The sequence below is a fragment of the Nyctereutes procyonoides genome, unplaced genomic scaffold (genome assembly GCF_905146905.1).
Source record: "Nyctereutes procyonoides isolate TBG_1078 unplaced genomic scaffold, NYPRO_anot_genome, whole genome shotgun sequence".
In the NCBI taxonomy this organism is placed as follows: domain Eukaryota; kingdom Metazoa; phylum Chordata; class Mammalia; order Carnivora; family Canidae; genus Nyctereutes; species Nyctereutes procyonoides.
In genome coordinates, this window is record NW_026575033.1 from 5905559 (window position 1) to 5917565 (window position 12007).

A 12007-nucleotide genomic window follows, 5' to 3' on the forward strand; every position below is an offset into this window, starting at 1 on the left:
AAAAGTATTTAACTTTGTTATTAATCAGGAAAATTCAAAAATGTGGACAGTGACATGTTTTGGCAAGGATATGTAGCAGCATGGAATCTCTGACCATGGTTGCTGTGGGAGTATAATTTGTTACAAAGCCTTTTGAAAACAGTTTATCATCCCCTTATACAGTGGAATATTGCATAGCCTAGGAATCATCAACTCATTCCTAAATGTGGACTGTAGAGAACCTTAAGCATAAGAAATAGGATACACATATAATAATGTTTATAGCAGTCCCATTCTAATAGCCCAAAACTACAAACAATAGCAACAATAAAATAGAGGGGTAAATGGTGATATGGTCATAAAATGGAATACTATGCAGCAATGGAAAGGAATAATCTTCGGTTACATGTAACAAGGATGAAACTCACAAACATAAGCTTGAGCAAAAGATGCAAGGCATAGGGGCACCTGGGTCAGTTAATCATCTGATGCTGGATCTCAGGGTAGTGAGTTCAAGCCCTGCTTTGGGCCCTACACTAGGTTTTTGTTCTTCAAAAAATAATTTTAAAAAAAGATACAAGGCACAAAATGATGCATATGGTATGATTTCATTTGTATTATACTTCAAAAATAGGCAAAACTCACCTATGTTTAGGGGTGAACATGTAGATGCTGAAACTATAAAGAAAAAGAATATATTCCTATAATAGGATAATGGTTACTATTGGAAGGGCATAAGAACTTCTAAGTTGCTCGCAGAACTCAGTTTCTTGGTATGAATGGTAGTTACAGTGTGGTGTTTAAAGAATGAGAATTTTTAGTTTATAAACAGTACTTACATACTTTATGCATTCTTCTGTAAGTATAACATTTTGACAATTGGGAAAAGTCTATGAAGTGGAAAATTTTAACTTTTTTCCAAAAGAACATATAATGGTTTTAAAAGTTCAAGAGTAGCAATAAGCTTATAACAAAATTTGGTTATCCCATGCTTCATCACCATTTCCACTTCCTAAAGCATTCATTTTTATTTTTGTCTTTTTCCTGTTTTTAACTCCACGTGTCTAAGTAACATAGTTATGGGACTCCTTCTTGACATTTTTTTCAGATTTAGACAATCTCTGTTTACTTCCTTCACTGAAGGTCAGAATTTCGCTATTTTGCAACTTCCCTGCTCTCAGACTCACATTTCTCCCACCTCTTGTCCTCCTAGAGTTTTAAAACGTTAAAAAAATTAAATGCGGGACGCCTGGATGGCTCAGAGGTTAAGCTCTGCTTTCGGGTCAGAGCATGATTCTGGAGTTCAGGTATTGAGTTCCACATCGGGCTACCTGAGGGGACTCTGCTTCTCCCTCTGCTTATGTCTCTGCTGCTCGCTCTGTGTCTCATGAATAAATAAATAAAATATAAAAAATAAAATAAAAATTAAAAATTAAACACACATTCATGTTGTCATTATTATTCTTTTATACTGCTCACTGTTAATACAAATTAAGTACTCTACTCACATTTCCTTTATTATATAATTAAAATTTTTTTCCTGGCTCAACTGCATCTTGGAGTCATTTACTTAGCCTAGTTTGACTCTTGTATTAACTAGTCTCACACCAGATTCAATATTCCTCATGGTTAACACTGGCCGATAATCTCAGTTCCATTGTTTTTCCTTGAGACATCCTTCCAGAGGTACCTAGATATCTCCAGGAGCCTCTTCTCCTCTTCTTCCAGTCTGCTCTAGTTCTCTGGGCCTACCAAACGCGTATTATCTTTGGGACTCCCTTTCATCCTCCACTAGGGAAATGTCCTAATTAGTATTTATGTTGAATTCCTAGATCTTATGTTTTATTCTTCTTGATTTGCTTACTTTGCTATGATTTGTTTTGGTGGAGTATACTCTTTATTGACTTCCTGAAATAAAGTGAAGGGCATCTTTGATGGATAGTTTAGTTAAGTCTAAGATGCTGGGCTGAAAAAAAAATTTTCTCTTAGGAGAAAATTTGAGCTTTGAAAGCTCCCAGAAACACATCCTAACTCCCAAGGTATTTGTTTGGAAATCTGATCATTTCCTGGTTTCCCTTTGGATGTCCTTGCTTTATTTTCTCAGGAAGCTTTTTGGTCTGAAATTTTAAAATAAGAAAACTTGGTTTTCTTTTTTATTTACATCCAGTGTATTTCGCACATGCTATCTCTTTTAATCTAAAAACACTATTTGCTTTGATTCTGGGAAATTTTCTTGTATTATTTCTAAGATAATTACGCTTTTTTCCTTTTCTGTATTTTTTTCTTCTTCCCTCTTGCTCATTGCTCTTCCTTCCTATTTTTCTTTTTCTTTTATCAGATATTGAAACTGCTGGTCTGATAATAAAAGGATTTTATTATCCTTTTATTCCTATTCTCTAGGCCTTTGTCTTTCTAATATACTTTCAGGGAAATTTTTGCAACTTTATAGTCCATTGTTTTTGATATTTTTTTAATTGCTGCAGTTATATTTTTAATGCCCAAGTCCTCTTTTTAAATTTTAAATAGGCCTTATTTTTAGAACACTTGTAGATTTACAGAATAATTGAAAAGGTAAGGTGACAGTTCCCACTCATTTCTCCTTACATATCTCATTTCTTCTATTACTAGAATAATGTGTATTTGTCACAATTATTGAACCAATATGGATGTTATTGTTAGCTAAAGTTCATATTTTATTCAGATTTCTTTAGTTTTTATCTAATGTCTTATTTCTGTGCCAGAATTCCATCCAGGATACCACATTACTTTAGGAGTCATGTTTATCTTGACTGTGATAGTTTTTTATTTTGTCTTTTTATTTATTTTTAAATTTATTTTACTTTTTAAAAAAAGATTTCACTTATTTATTCAAGAGAGACGCACAGAGAGAGGGCGAGAGAGAGAGAGACAGAGACACAGGCAGAGAGAGAGGCAGAGATGCAGGCTGAGGGAGAAGCAGGCTCCGTGCGAGGAGCCAGATGCGGGACTGGATCCCAGGTCTCCAGGATCAGGCCTTGGGCCGAAGGCAGTGTTAAACCGCTGAGCCACTGGGCTGCCCCTTCTTTGTCTTTTTATAACCTTAACAGCTTTGTAAAGTACTGGTCAGGTATTTTGTAGAATGCCCTGGGGTTGGAATTTGCCTAATGTTTTTCTCATAGTTAAACTAGGGTTAAGGATTTGGGGGAGGAAGATCCCAGAGATAAAATGCCATTTCTATTACATCATATCAAGGGTACATACCCCCAACATAATTAATCACTGTTCATGTTTACCTTAATCATTTGACTGAGGTAATGTTTGTCAAGTTTCTCCTCCATAAAGGTACTATTTCCCCTATTTCTGTAGTGTCCTCTTTTGAAAGAGATTGCTATTCACATTATACACTTTACAGAGTAGGGAGTTAATTCTTCTCTTGTAGGGCAGTATTTCTACATATAAACTATTGGGAATTCTTCACACAAGATACTTTTCTATTCTCATTCATTCATTCCATCTTTTGTTTATATCATTAGGGACTCATGTATGTTCATTTTATACTTTTGGTTATAATCTGAGAGTTCCTTATTTTCTTGCTTGAGTTGTTCCAGCTTTGGCCATCAGGAAACCTTTCCCTGGGCTCCTATGTCCCTTTGACATACCTTATCAATATAGGTGGGGCTTTTTTTGTTTTTGTTTTTAGCACTTCCTTACTTTCTGGCACTAAAATATGTCACAGTCTCATCTTGTATCTTTTCTACCCCAGCTCTTAGAATTAACAGTTTCTCCAAGGAGATCTAGTCCTTTTCATTGCAATAATAATAGAATCCAAGATCCGAGCACTAGGTGTGCCTACTGCCATGGAACATTGTTCCTTCCAGACTGAGTTCATTTGGTTACATACAGTTTTCTTTTACCATTGGTTTTTTTTTTTTTTTTGGTAGCACTTAGTTCTGATTTTGTGGATCTCATATCTCTAGGTATTAATTTATTTTTGTTCCTCAAATTATCTTTATTCCCTCTAGATTCCTTCTAGGTTTGTTGTTTTGGTTTCTAACTTTCATGTCACAACTGTTCTCTAATATCTGATGATCTTTGACCATCCTTTCAATAAATAAAATGTCAATTAGGAAGAATCTTTGTAGGAGAGTTTGACAATTGGCAAGCCAAACTATAGAATGATAAGCATTTTGTTGGGGATCCCCTGTATCACGATTTGAAGGGATTGTGAATTTTTTTTCTCATTAAACTTTTGTTTTAATGGGTCTCAAAATTCTGTGACAGATTTGTGGTCAAGTTGTTTCCATTAAAAAGTACTGATTTTAAAAACTAATAACTTAAAACTGTCACACATGCACACACAAAAAAAAAACCCCACAAATGGTCCACAAAACATTCTCCTTTCCTTCTGAAGGTTTTACGATGCATTGTTATCATTAACCAGTCTTTTACTATTAAACTTAAATGGCCAATTGACACAAACAGTTCTGAGACTGTTCTTCCACCACTGATTAAGACTGGGGTGGCAGGTATTGGGGGTAATATTCATTTAGCCTTCTGAGCTCTCTGGGCAGACTTGGTGACTTTGCCAGCTCCAGCTGCCTTCTTGTCCACTGCTTTGATGACACCCACAGCAACCGTCTGTCTCATGTCACGAACAGCAAAATGGCCCAGAGGAGGATAGTCAGAGAAGCTCTCAACACACATAGGTTTGCCAGCAACCATATCAACAATGGCAGCATCCCCAGATTTTAAGAACTTGGGACCATCTTCCAGCTTCTTTCCAGAACGACGATCTATCTTTTCCTTCAGCTTAGCAAACTTGCAAGCAATGTGAGTTGTGTGACAATCCAGCACAGGTGCATATCCAGCACTGATTTGGCCTGGATGGTTCAGGATAATCACCTGAGCCATGAAGCCAGCTGCTTCCATTGGTGGGTCATTTTTGCTTTCACCAGCCACGTTGCCACGACGAACATCTTTGACTGATACGTTCTTGACATTGAAGCCCACATTGTCCCCAGGAAGAGCCTCGCTCAAAGCTTCATGGTGCATTTCAACAGACTTTACTTCAGTTGTAACATTGACTGGAGCAAAAGTGACCACCATGCCAGGCTTAAGAACACCAGTCTCCACTCGACGCACTGGGATAGTACCAATACCACCCATTTTGTAGACGTCTTGGAGAGGCAGATGCAAGGGCTTATCAGTTGGACGAGTTGGTGGCAGAATGCAATACAGGGCTTCAAGCAGTGTGGTTCCACTGGCATTCTCATCTTTACGGGTGACTTTCCATCCCCTGAACCAAGGCATGTTAGCACTTAGCTCCAGCATGTTGTCACCATTCCAACCAGAAACTGGCACAAATGCTACTGTGTCGGGGTTGTAGCCAATTTTCTTAATGTAGGTGCTGACTTCCTTAATGATTTCCTTGTATCTCTTCTGGCTGTAGGGTGGTTCAGTGGAATCCATTTTGTTAACACCAACAATTAGTTGTTTTACACCCAGTGTGTAAGCCAGAAGGGCATGCTCACGGGTCTGTCCATTCTTGGAGATACCTGCTTCAAATTCACCAACACCAGCAGCAACAACCAGGACAGCACAGTCAGCCTGATTTGTGCCTATAATCATGTTTTTGATAAAGTCTCTGTGTCCTGGGGCATCAATGATGGTCACATAATACTTGCTGGTCTTGAATTTCCACAGGGAGATATCAATGGTGATACCACGTTCACGTTCAGCTTTCAGTTTATCCAAGATCCAGGCATACTTGAAGGAGCCTTTTCCCATCTCAGCAGCCTCCTTCTCAAAATTTTCGATAGTTCTTTTGTCGATCCCACCACATTTGTAGATCAGATGGCCAATAGTGGTAGACTTGCCCAAATCTACGTGTCCAATGACGACGATGTTGATGTGAGTCTTTTCCTTTCCCATTTTGGTTTAGGTTTAGCGGTGGTTTTCACGACACCTGTGTTCTGGTGGCAAACCCGTTGCAAAAAAGGGGGATTGTGCATTTAAATGGGCTCAAGGAAGTCTGGGAACGATGTCTTGTTAGCAGCAGCAGAGATTGAGTACAAGCCCCCGTTAGGCACCACACACAGATCCAAGGGATCCAGGCCATTAGCTTCTCTGTCAGTAGTTCTACCCCTGGTGATTACTGCAAGAAACAAAAAGCCTCAGTTCCTGTGTCACTACAAAAGGGCAGTTCACTCAAGGGAAATAGAGACACTAGAAAGAAGAAGAGTTTCATTCATTTAGATGTGTTTTATTTTTATTAATGTTCATCAAGCATATGGTCCAGTTTAAGAAAACTTCAATGTGTACCAGTGGTCTTAAATCCTTTCCTTCCTTAAAAAGTGGAAGCACAATAAAATTAAACAGACTAAGTATCTCCTACTTTCTTCATCTCATCACTTATGCAAACAGGGGACTTATAATAATTGTAGTTTTCAATGAAGGGGTCCACTGAGGCTAGTCTGAAGGAAGACCAGACAGCCAACAAGAGATCTGTTTCTTAGGGTTAGGCTGGTAAATATCAAAATATCAACTTAATCACTGACAATGAGAAATAAAAGTTTAAAGCAAACAGTAATGAGTATCTGCACGTTCTCTTCCTATAAAGCTATGCAGACATTTTACATTTGAGAAGTTTACTTAGCATGAATTCGGAGCAAGGAAAAAAATGTTATAGATTGTCGTCATTCAGGCAAAATCGTGATGTATCTGTAAATCCTATTGAGATGTACCAATATAGTGGTGTTTCTGGGCCAGGGAAGCCCCTTGAGGCAGCCCTAAAGGTTCATTATTATAGGAATATATCAAGTAACCCTAATTTAGGCTTTATTGCTGGAAAAGCCCCCTTCTGAGGGCCCTGTTGTTTCTTTATGCCAACTAAGTTCCTATCAAGACATGGTGTAGAAGCCACGCTGTCTTTCTATGGAGTCTTTAAATATTTGTGCTTTGATTAGTTTTGTTTTGATGTGTAAAGCTATAACTTCATCATCCAAATGGGTTTTGCATTAAAAGTAACAAATATGCAAAAAACATTAAACAATCATGATGCTTTGAAATAATAAGGAATCAGTCTCCTAGATTCATTTCTCCCTAATGTTTAATGTTTGTTTTTACACTGTTAAAAAGAAAACACTTAATTCCCCTACAAAATGTGTAAGAGGTGTCTGATACTATGATTGTCATGTGAGATAACATTTCATATTTTTAAAATGTTGTTGCTTTTATAATTATGTTTACTATTTGCCATCTAATGAGATGTTTAAAAGCAATTTTACGGGGATCCCTGGGTGGCTCAGCGGTTTAGCATCTGCCTTTGGTCCAGGGCGCCATCCTGGAGTCCCAGGATCGAGTCCCACATCAGGCTCCCGGCATGGGCCTGCTTCTCCCTCCTCCTGTGTCTCTGCCTCTCTCTCTCTCTCTATGTCTATCATAAATAAATAAATCTTAAAAAAATTTTTAAAAAAATAAAATAAAAGCAATTTTACTTCTTAATTTGGGTGCTTCTTAAATAAACATAAGCCACTAATAGAGCAAGAATACTTTGTTTGACTACAGCTTTTCATTTTTCTCAGCTTTTATTTTTAGGTATATTATTGCAGAAGATGAAATCTATGATCAGAATTCTTTCTGGAATCAAAGCTATCTAAATTCAAATCTCCTTTTTGCTATTCACTATCTATGTGAGTTTAGTAAAATTATTTAATTCCTCTCTTAGTTTATCTATCTTTAAGTAGTAGTACTTACCATCACCTTCTCCATTGAGTTATTTGTTTTAGTTATGTGAAATAATGAGAAGAAATGTTCAAGCTTGTAGCTGGTCTCAATGAATCCTCAATAAATAATAGGTGTGTGCATGTGTGTTTTAAGAAGAATGCATCCCTGGGATCCCTGGGTGGCGCAGCGGTTTAGCGCCTGCCTTTGGCCCAGGGCGCGATCCTGGAGACCCGGGATCGAATCCCACGTCGGGCTCCTGGTGCATGGAGCCTGCTTCTCCCTCTGCCTATGTCTCTGCCTCTCTCTCTCTGCCTCTGCCTCTCTCTCTGCCTATCATAAATAAATAAAAATTAAAAAAATAAAGTTGTTTAAAAAAAAAAGAATGCATCCCTGAAGATGTTTGCATACCTGCTATCCTCATTCTAACTCTTTATCACTGAGTTCAGAAATTTAAGGGGAATGGATGATAGATGAAACATTTGCTCTTATCTGAGTGAATTATACACTGTATGCAAGTGATCACATTATATATTCTAGAACTCTGCAGTTGAGGACATGTACCTGGCCCAGCAAAGTGCACATAGCCAAGTTAGCTAATATGCCTCCGTCTCATACTAGGTGGGAGGGTGAAATACTATGTTTGCAGGTTAGTGTGGTTCTCATTCCCTCAGGAGTTGAGAACTTGGAGGTTTGCTCCTCATTCTATCTTAAAGAAAAGTACTCATCATTTTTCAGTGTATCCTGATTGTGTGACTTTCTGAGTCCTTTACATAAGTGAATCTTGATGATTTTCCCAAGTTGTATCCATATCTGGTCTTTCTGTCCATTCACTCTGGTTGATACAATGGTCGGTTGTGTTCTGTTCTTTGTAATTCCTTCATTGAACACTGGATTCTTATGAGGTGAAATAGCACTTTTTTTCTTCACAGTTACCCTTCTAGGTGGCTTTGTTGGCTCTCCCTTTACCTCTTGACAACTTTGTACTTATTACTCTGGGTTTTAGAAAAATAAGATTTTTAGGAATCTGAGTTCAATCTTACATAAATTTACCCCTTAATCCTATTCAAAGCTTCTTTTTCCCCATACCCCCCAGGTTTGATAATAGTGGGTTTGGAGGTGGGGACAGAAGTGAGGGGAATCTGTTTTGCCAAGTTTGTTTCACTTTCTCCCTGCTAGCCTTTGCTCCTTGAGAGTCAGTTCTCAGATTCTTGTGTGGCAGATTCCCAAATGCCCCTCTGTCTCCCTTGGGCACTCAGGGAGTTAACCATTCCTCCATCCTCTGGGACTTCCAGATCTTCTCAGTTCTCTGAAATAAATGTAACCCTCTCCAGTTCATTTCTTATGAGCTGGCTGTTGCTTTCTGATATACTTGAGGTCTGGCTATTCCTTTTCTTCTAGACTTACTTCAAACTTCTCTGTATTCCAGGCTTGTCTCCCATGTCTCAATAACAAGACTACCAACTCTGTCTTCCTGTGTCTCCCCCACATACATACACACTTGTGCTTAACCTACTTTGAGAGGGTTTCTATTCTTTGTAACCAAAAGAGGTCTAACCAGGCTATGGGAAAACTGATCAAAGAGAATTGGAGAGGTTGAGGGAAATTTTGTCCATGTTATGGAAGTCTTATGAATGTATTACTGCTTCATAACAGTGGACACTGAGTCCTTCAGATATAGTGACTTGTTTCCTTAAAATATGAGAATAAGTGCAGTCACATTCTCCCTCTTTGGCTCCCATGTTTTTGAAACTAGAACCTGACTGTGCCCTCAGCTAATCTAATCAATTAAATAACGATTAGATAACAATTTATTATGTTGTTGCCTTTATCACTATATTCTGGTCCTATAGATAGTCCTTTGGTCTTGGTTCATTTTGGGTATTTCCTGTTTCTTCAGTAGCACATATAACATTTATCTTTTAGTGTGGGTTCCTACTTAAATTGGTATATTAAATTTAGCTATGAATAACAGAGACCCAACTATGATGACTTAACACAGAAGATGATTTTTCTTTAATTTAAAAGAAGTCTGAAGAGGTGCCTGGGTGGCTTAGTTGGTTTAGCGTCTACCTTTAGCTCAGATTGTGATCCTAGGGTCCTGGGATGAAGCCCCACGTGGGCTCTCTGCTCTGTGTGGAATCTGCTTCTCCTTCTCCCCCTGCCCCTCCCTCTTCTTGTGCTCAGTCTGTCTGTTTCTCAAATAAATAAATAAAATCTTTTAAAAAAATTAAAAGAAGTCTAAAGGCAGGCAAACCATGGCTGGTATGGTGACTCTATACTATTTTTCTGCTATACCTTCCCACTCACCCTTCTGCTACACCCAACACCCACCTCCTAACACTTTCATTCTTAAGTTCTTCACAGACCAGGATGGCTATCCATGACCTAGCCATGTGTCTAAATCCCAGGCAGCAGGAAAGAAGGAGGAGAATGGTAAAAGGGATATATGGTAGCTACTCCTTTAAATGAGTCATACTCATACCTGGGGTGAATCTCAAGTCTTCCTCTACACTCAACTGGCCACAGGTAAATAAACGTATGCCACTTTGAACAAAATTGGGATTTTTTTTTTTAAGGGAAAAGGGAAGCATGAAAATTAATGGCAACAAGGTAGCTTCCCTCATTTATTTTATGCTGACATTGCCAAGATCCTTTTCCTGACCTTATGCTTATTCAATATCATTATCAGGTCATGAAAACAACCTTTTCGAGTCCCATCCCACACTCACCAAAAGGAAGGACATAATTTCAAAACAAATGACCATATTTAAAATTAAATATAATTAGCTTCAGTCTGCCTGGTTATTAGTTCAGTCAATAATAGGTCATGTGGAAAAAAAAATAGGTCATGTGACTCTTGATCTTGGGGTTGGGAGTTCGAGATCCATGTCAGGTATAGAGATTACTTAAAAAAAATAAAATCTTGGGACACCTGGGTGGCTCAGTGGTTGAGCATCTGCTTTCGGCTCAGGACGTGATCCCAGAATCTGGGATCAGGTCCTGCATCAGGCTCCTGCATGGAGTCGGCTTCTCTTCCCTCTGCCTATGTCTCTGCCTCTCTCTGTATTTCTCATGAATAAATAAAATCTTAAAAAAAATAAAATCCTTATAAATAAATAAATATAATTAGCTTCATGTAAAACTTCCTGTATTGCTTATTTTTTTTTCATTTTTTGGGTGATAGGTAAAAGCTATATCAGGAAACAGATCATTGCTGTTCTGATCTACTGTTGGAAACTTTTGTTTTAGCTTTGGACTCCAACTTATTTTGAAAAATTTCAAACCTGTAGAGTAGTTGAGAGAGCAGTACAATGAACACCCATATATCTTTCTTGTAGAGTCACCATTTATTGACATTTTGTCACATTTTCATTGATCTATCTCTCCATAAATTTTGTTATTAGATCTTTTGAAAAATTAATAGGATTTTTAAAAAGGAAGGACACTACCTAAATCTTTAAAGTTAATAGATTCCCAGGAATCTATTATTCAAGATAGGAATCTATAAATTCAAGACAGAGGTCAACTGGTTATACATAGGCTCTAAATTATAAATTCTCTCTTGGTTATTTCAGAGGATCAGACCATAAATATTGCAGATCCTCTTAAACAGACTTTCAATTCCAACTTCCTTTCTATGTTAGAGCCTCTCAAATGATACTTCTCAAAGAGTTATCCTGATCTGAACATACCATGGAAACAAACCTTTTTAGACATTTTAATGCAAGTCAAAATTAAATTGTTTTTTACAGGGCAGCCCCGGTGGCTCAGAGGTTTAGTGCCTCCTTCAGCCCAAGGCGTGATCCTGGACACCCAGGATCGAGTCCCAAGTCAGGCTCCCTGCATGGAGCCTGCTTCTCCCTCTGCCTGTGTCTCTGCCTCTCTCTCTCTGTGTCTCTCTCATGAATAAATTAATAAAATCTTTAAAAAATAGTTTTTACAGTGCTATTGCCTTTCAGATAATTCAGTTTGATTATGACATTAACAATGTCACCATACAGCCAGTAAATCAGCAAAAGATGGGGTTTCTTAGCATGATTCTCATAATATAAAAAACAAGGGGAAGCAAGATGATTTGCTATGTAATTTAGAATCTGAATCATTTGCTTCATCTATGGAAAACAGTAATTCACATAGAATTGATACATGGGTTCAGGTCCCACAATGTCAAAGAGGAATATTTGAAACATCCTTTAGAATAGGATATGTACTCTAAATAAGGATGGTTAAGCCAAATTCCAGTGCCCTATGGTTTTGCCTGGCTGCATAGGCTTTTGGCTTAAATAGGCATGAAGCTTATATCGACATTTTACTATCAGGCTTT

General features: G+C 37.9%; 1 protein-coding gene across 1 annotated transcript; it reads right to left on the minus strand.

The window, feature by feature from the left end:
- Nucleotides 1-4339: 4339 nt before the first annotated feature.
- Nucleotides 4340-5889, minus strand: LOC129504617 (elongation factor 1-alpha 1-like). Its single transcript, XM_055317398.1, has one exon. It carries the CDS (start codon nucleotides 5887-5889, stop codon nucleotides 4501-4503), a length of 1389 nt encoding a protein of 462 aa, XP_055173373.1. The 3' UTR covers nucleotides 4340-4500.
- Nucleotides 5890-12007: the final 6118 nt, after the last annotated feature.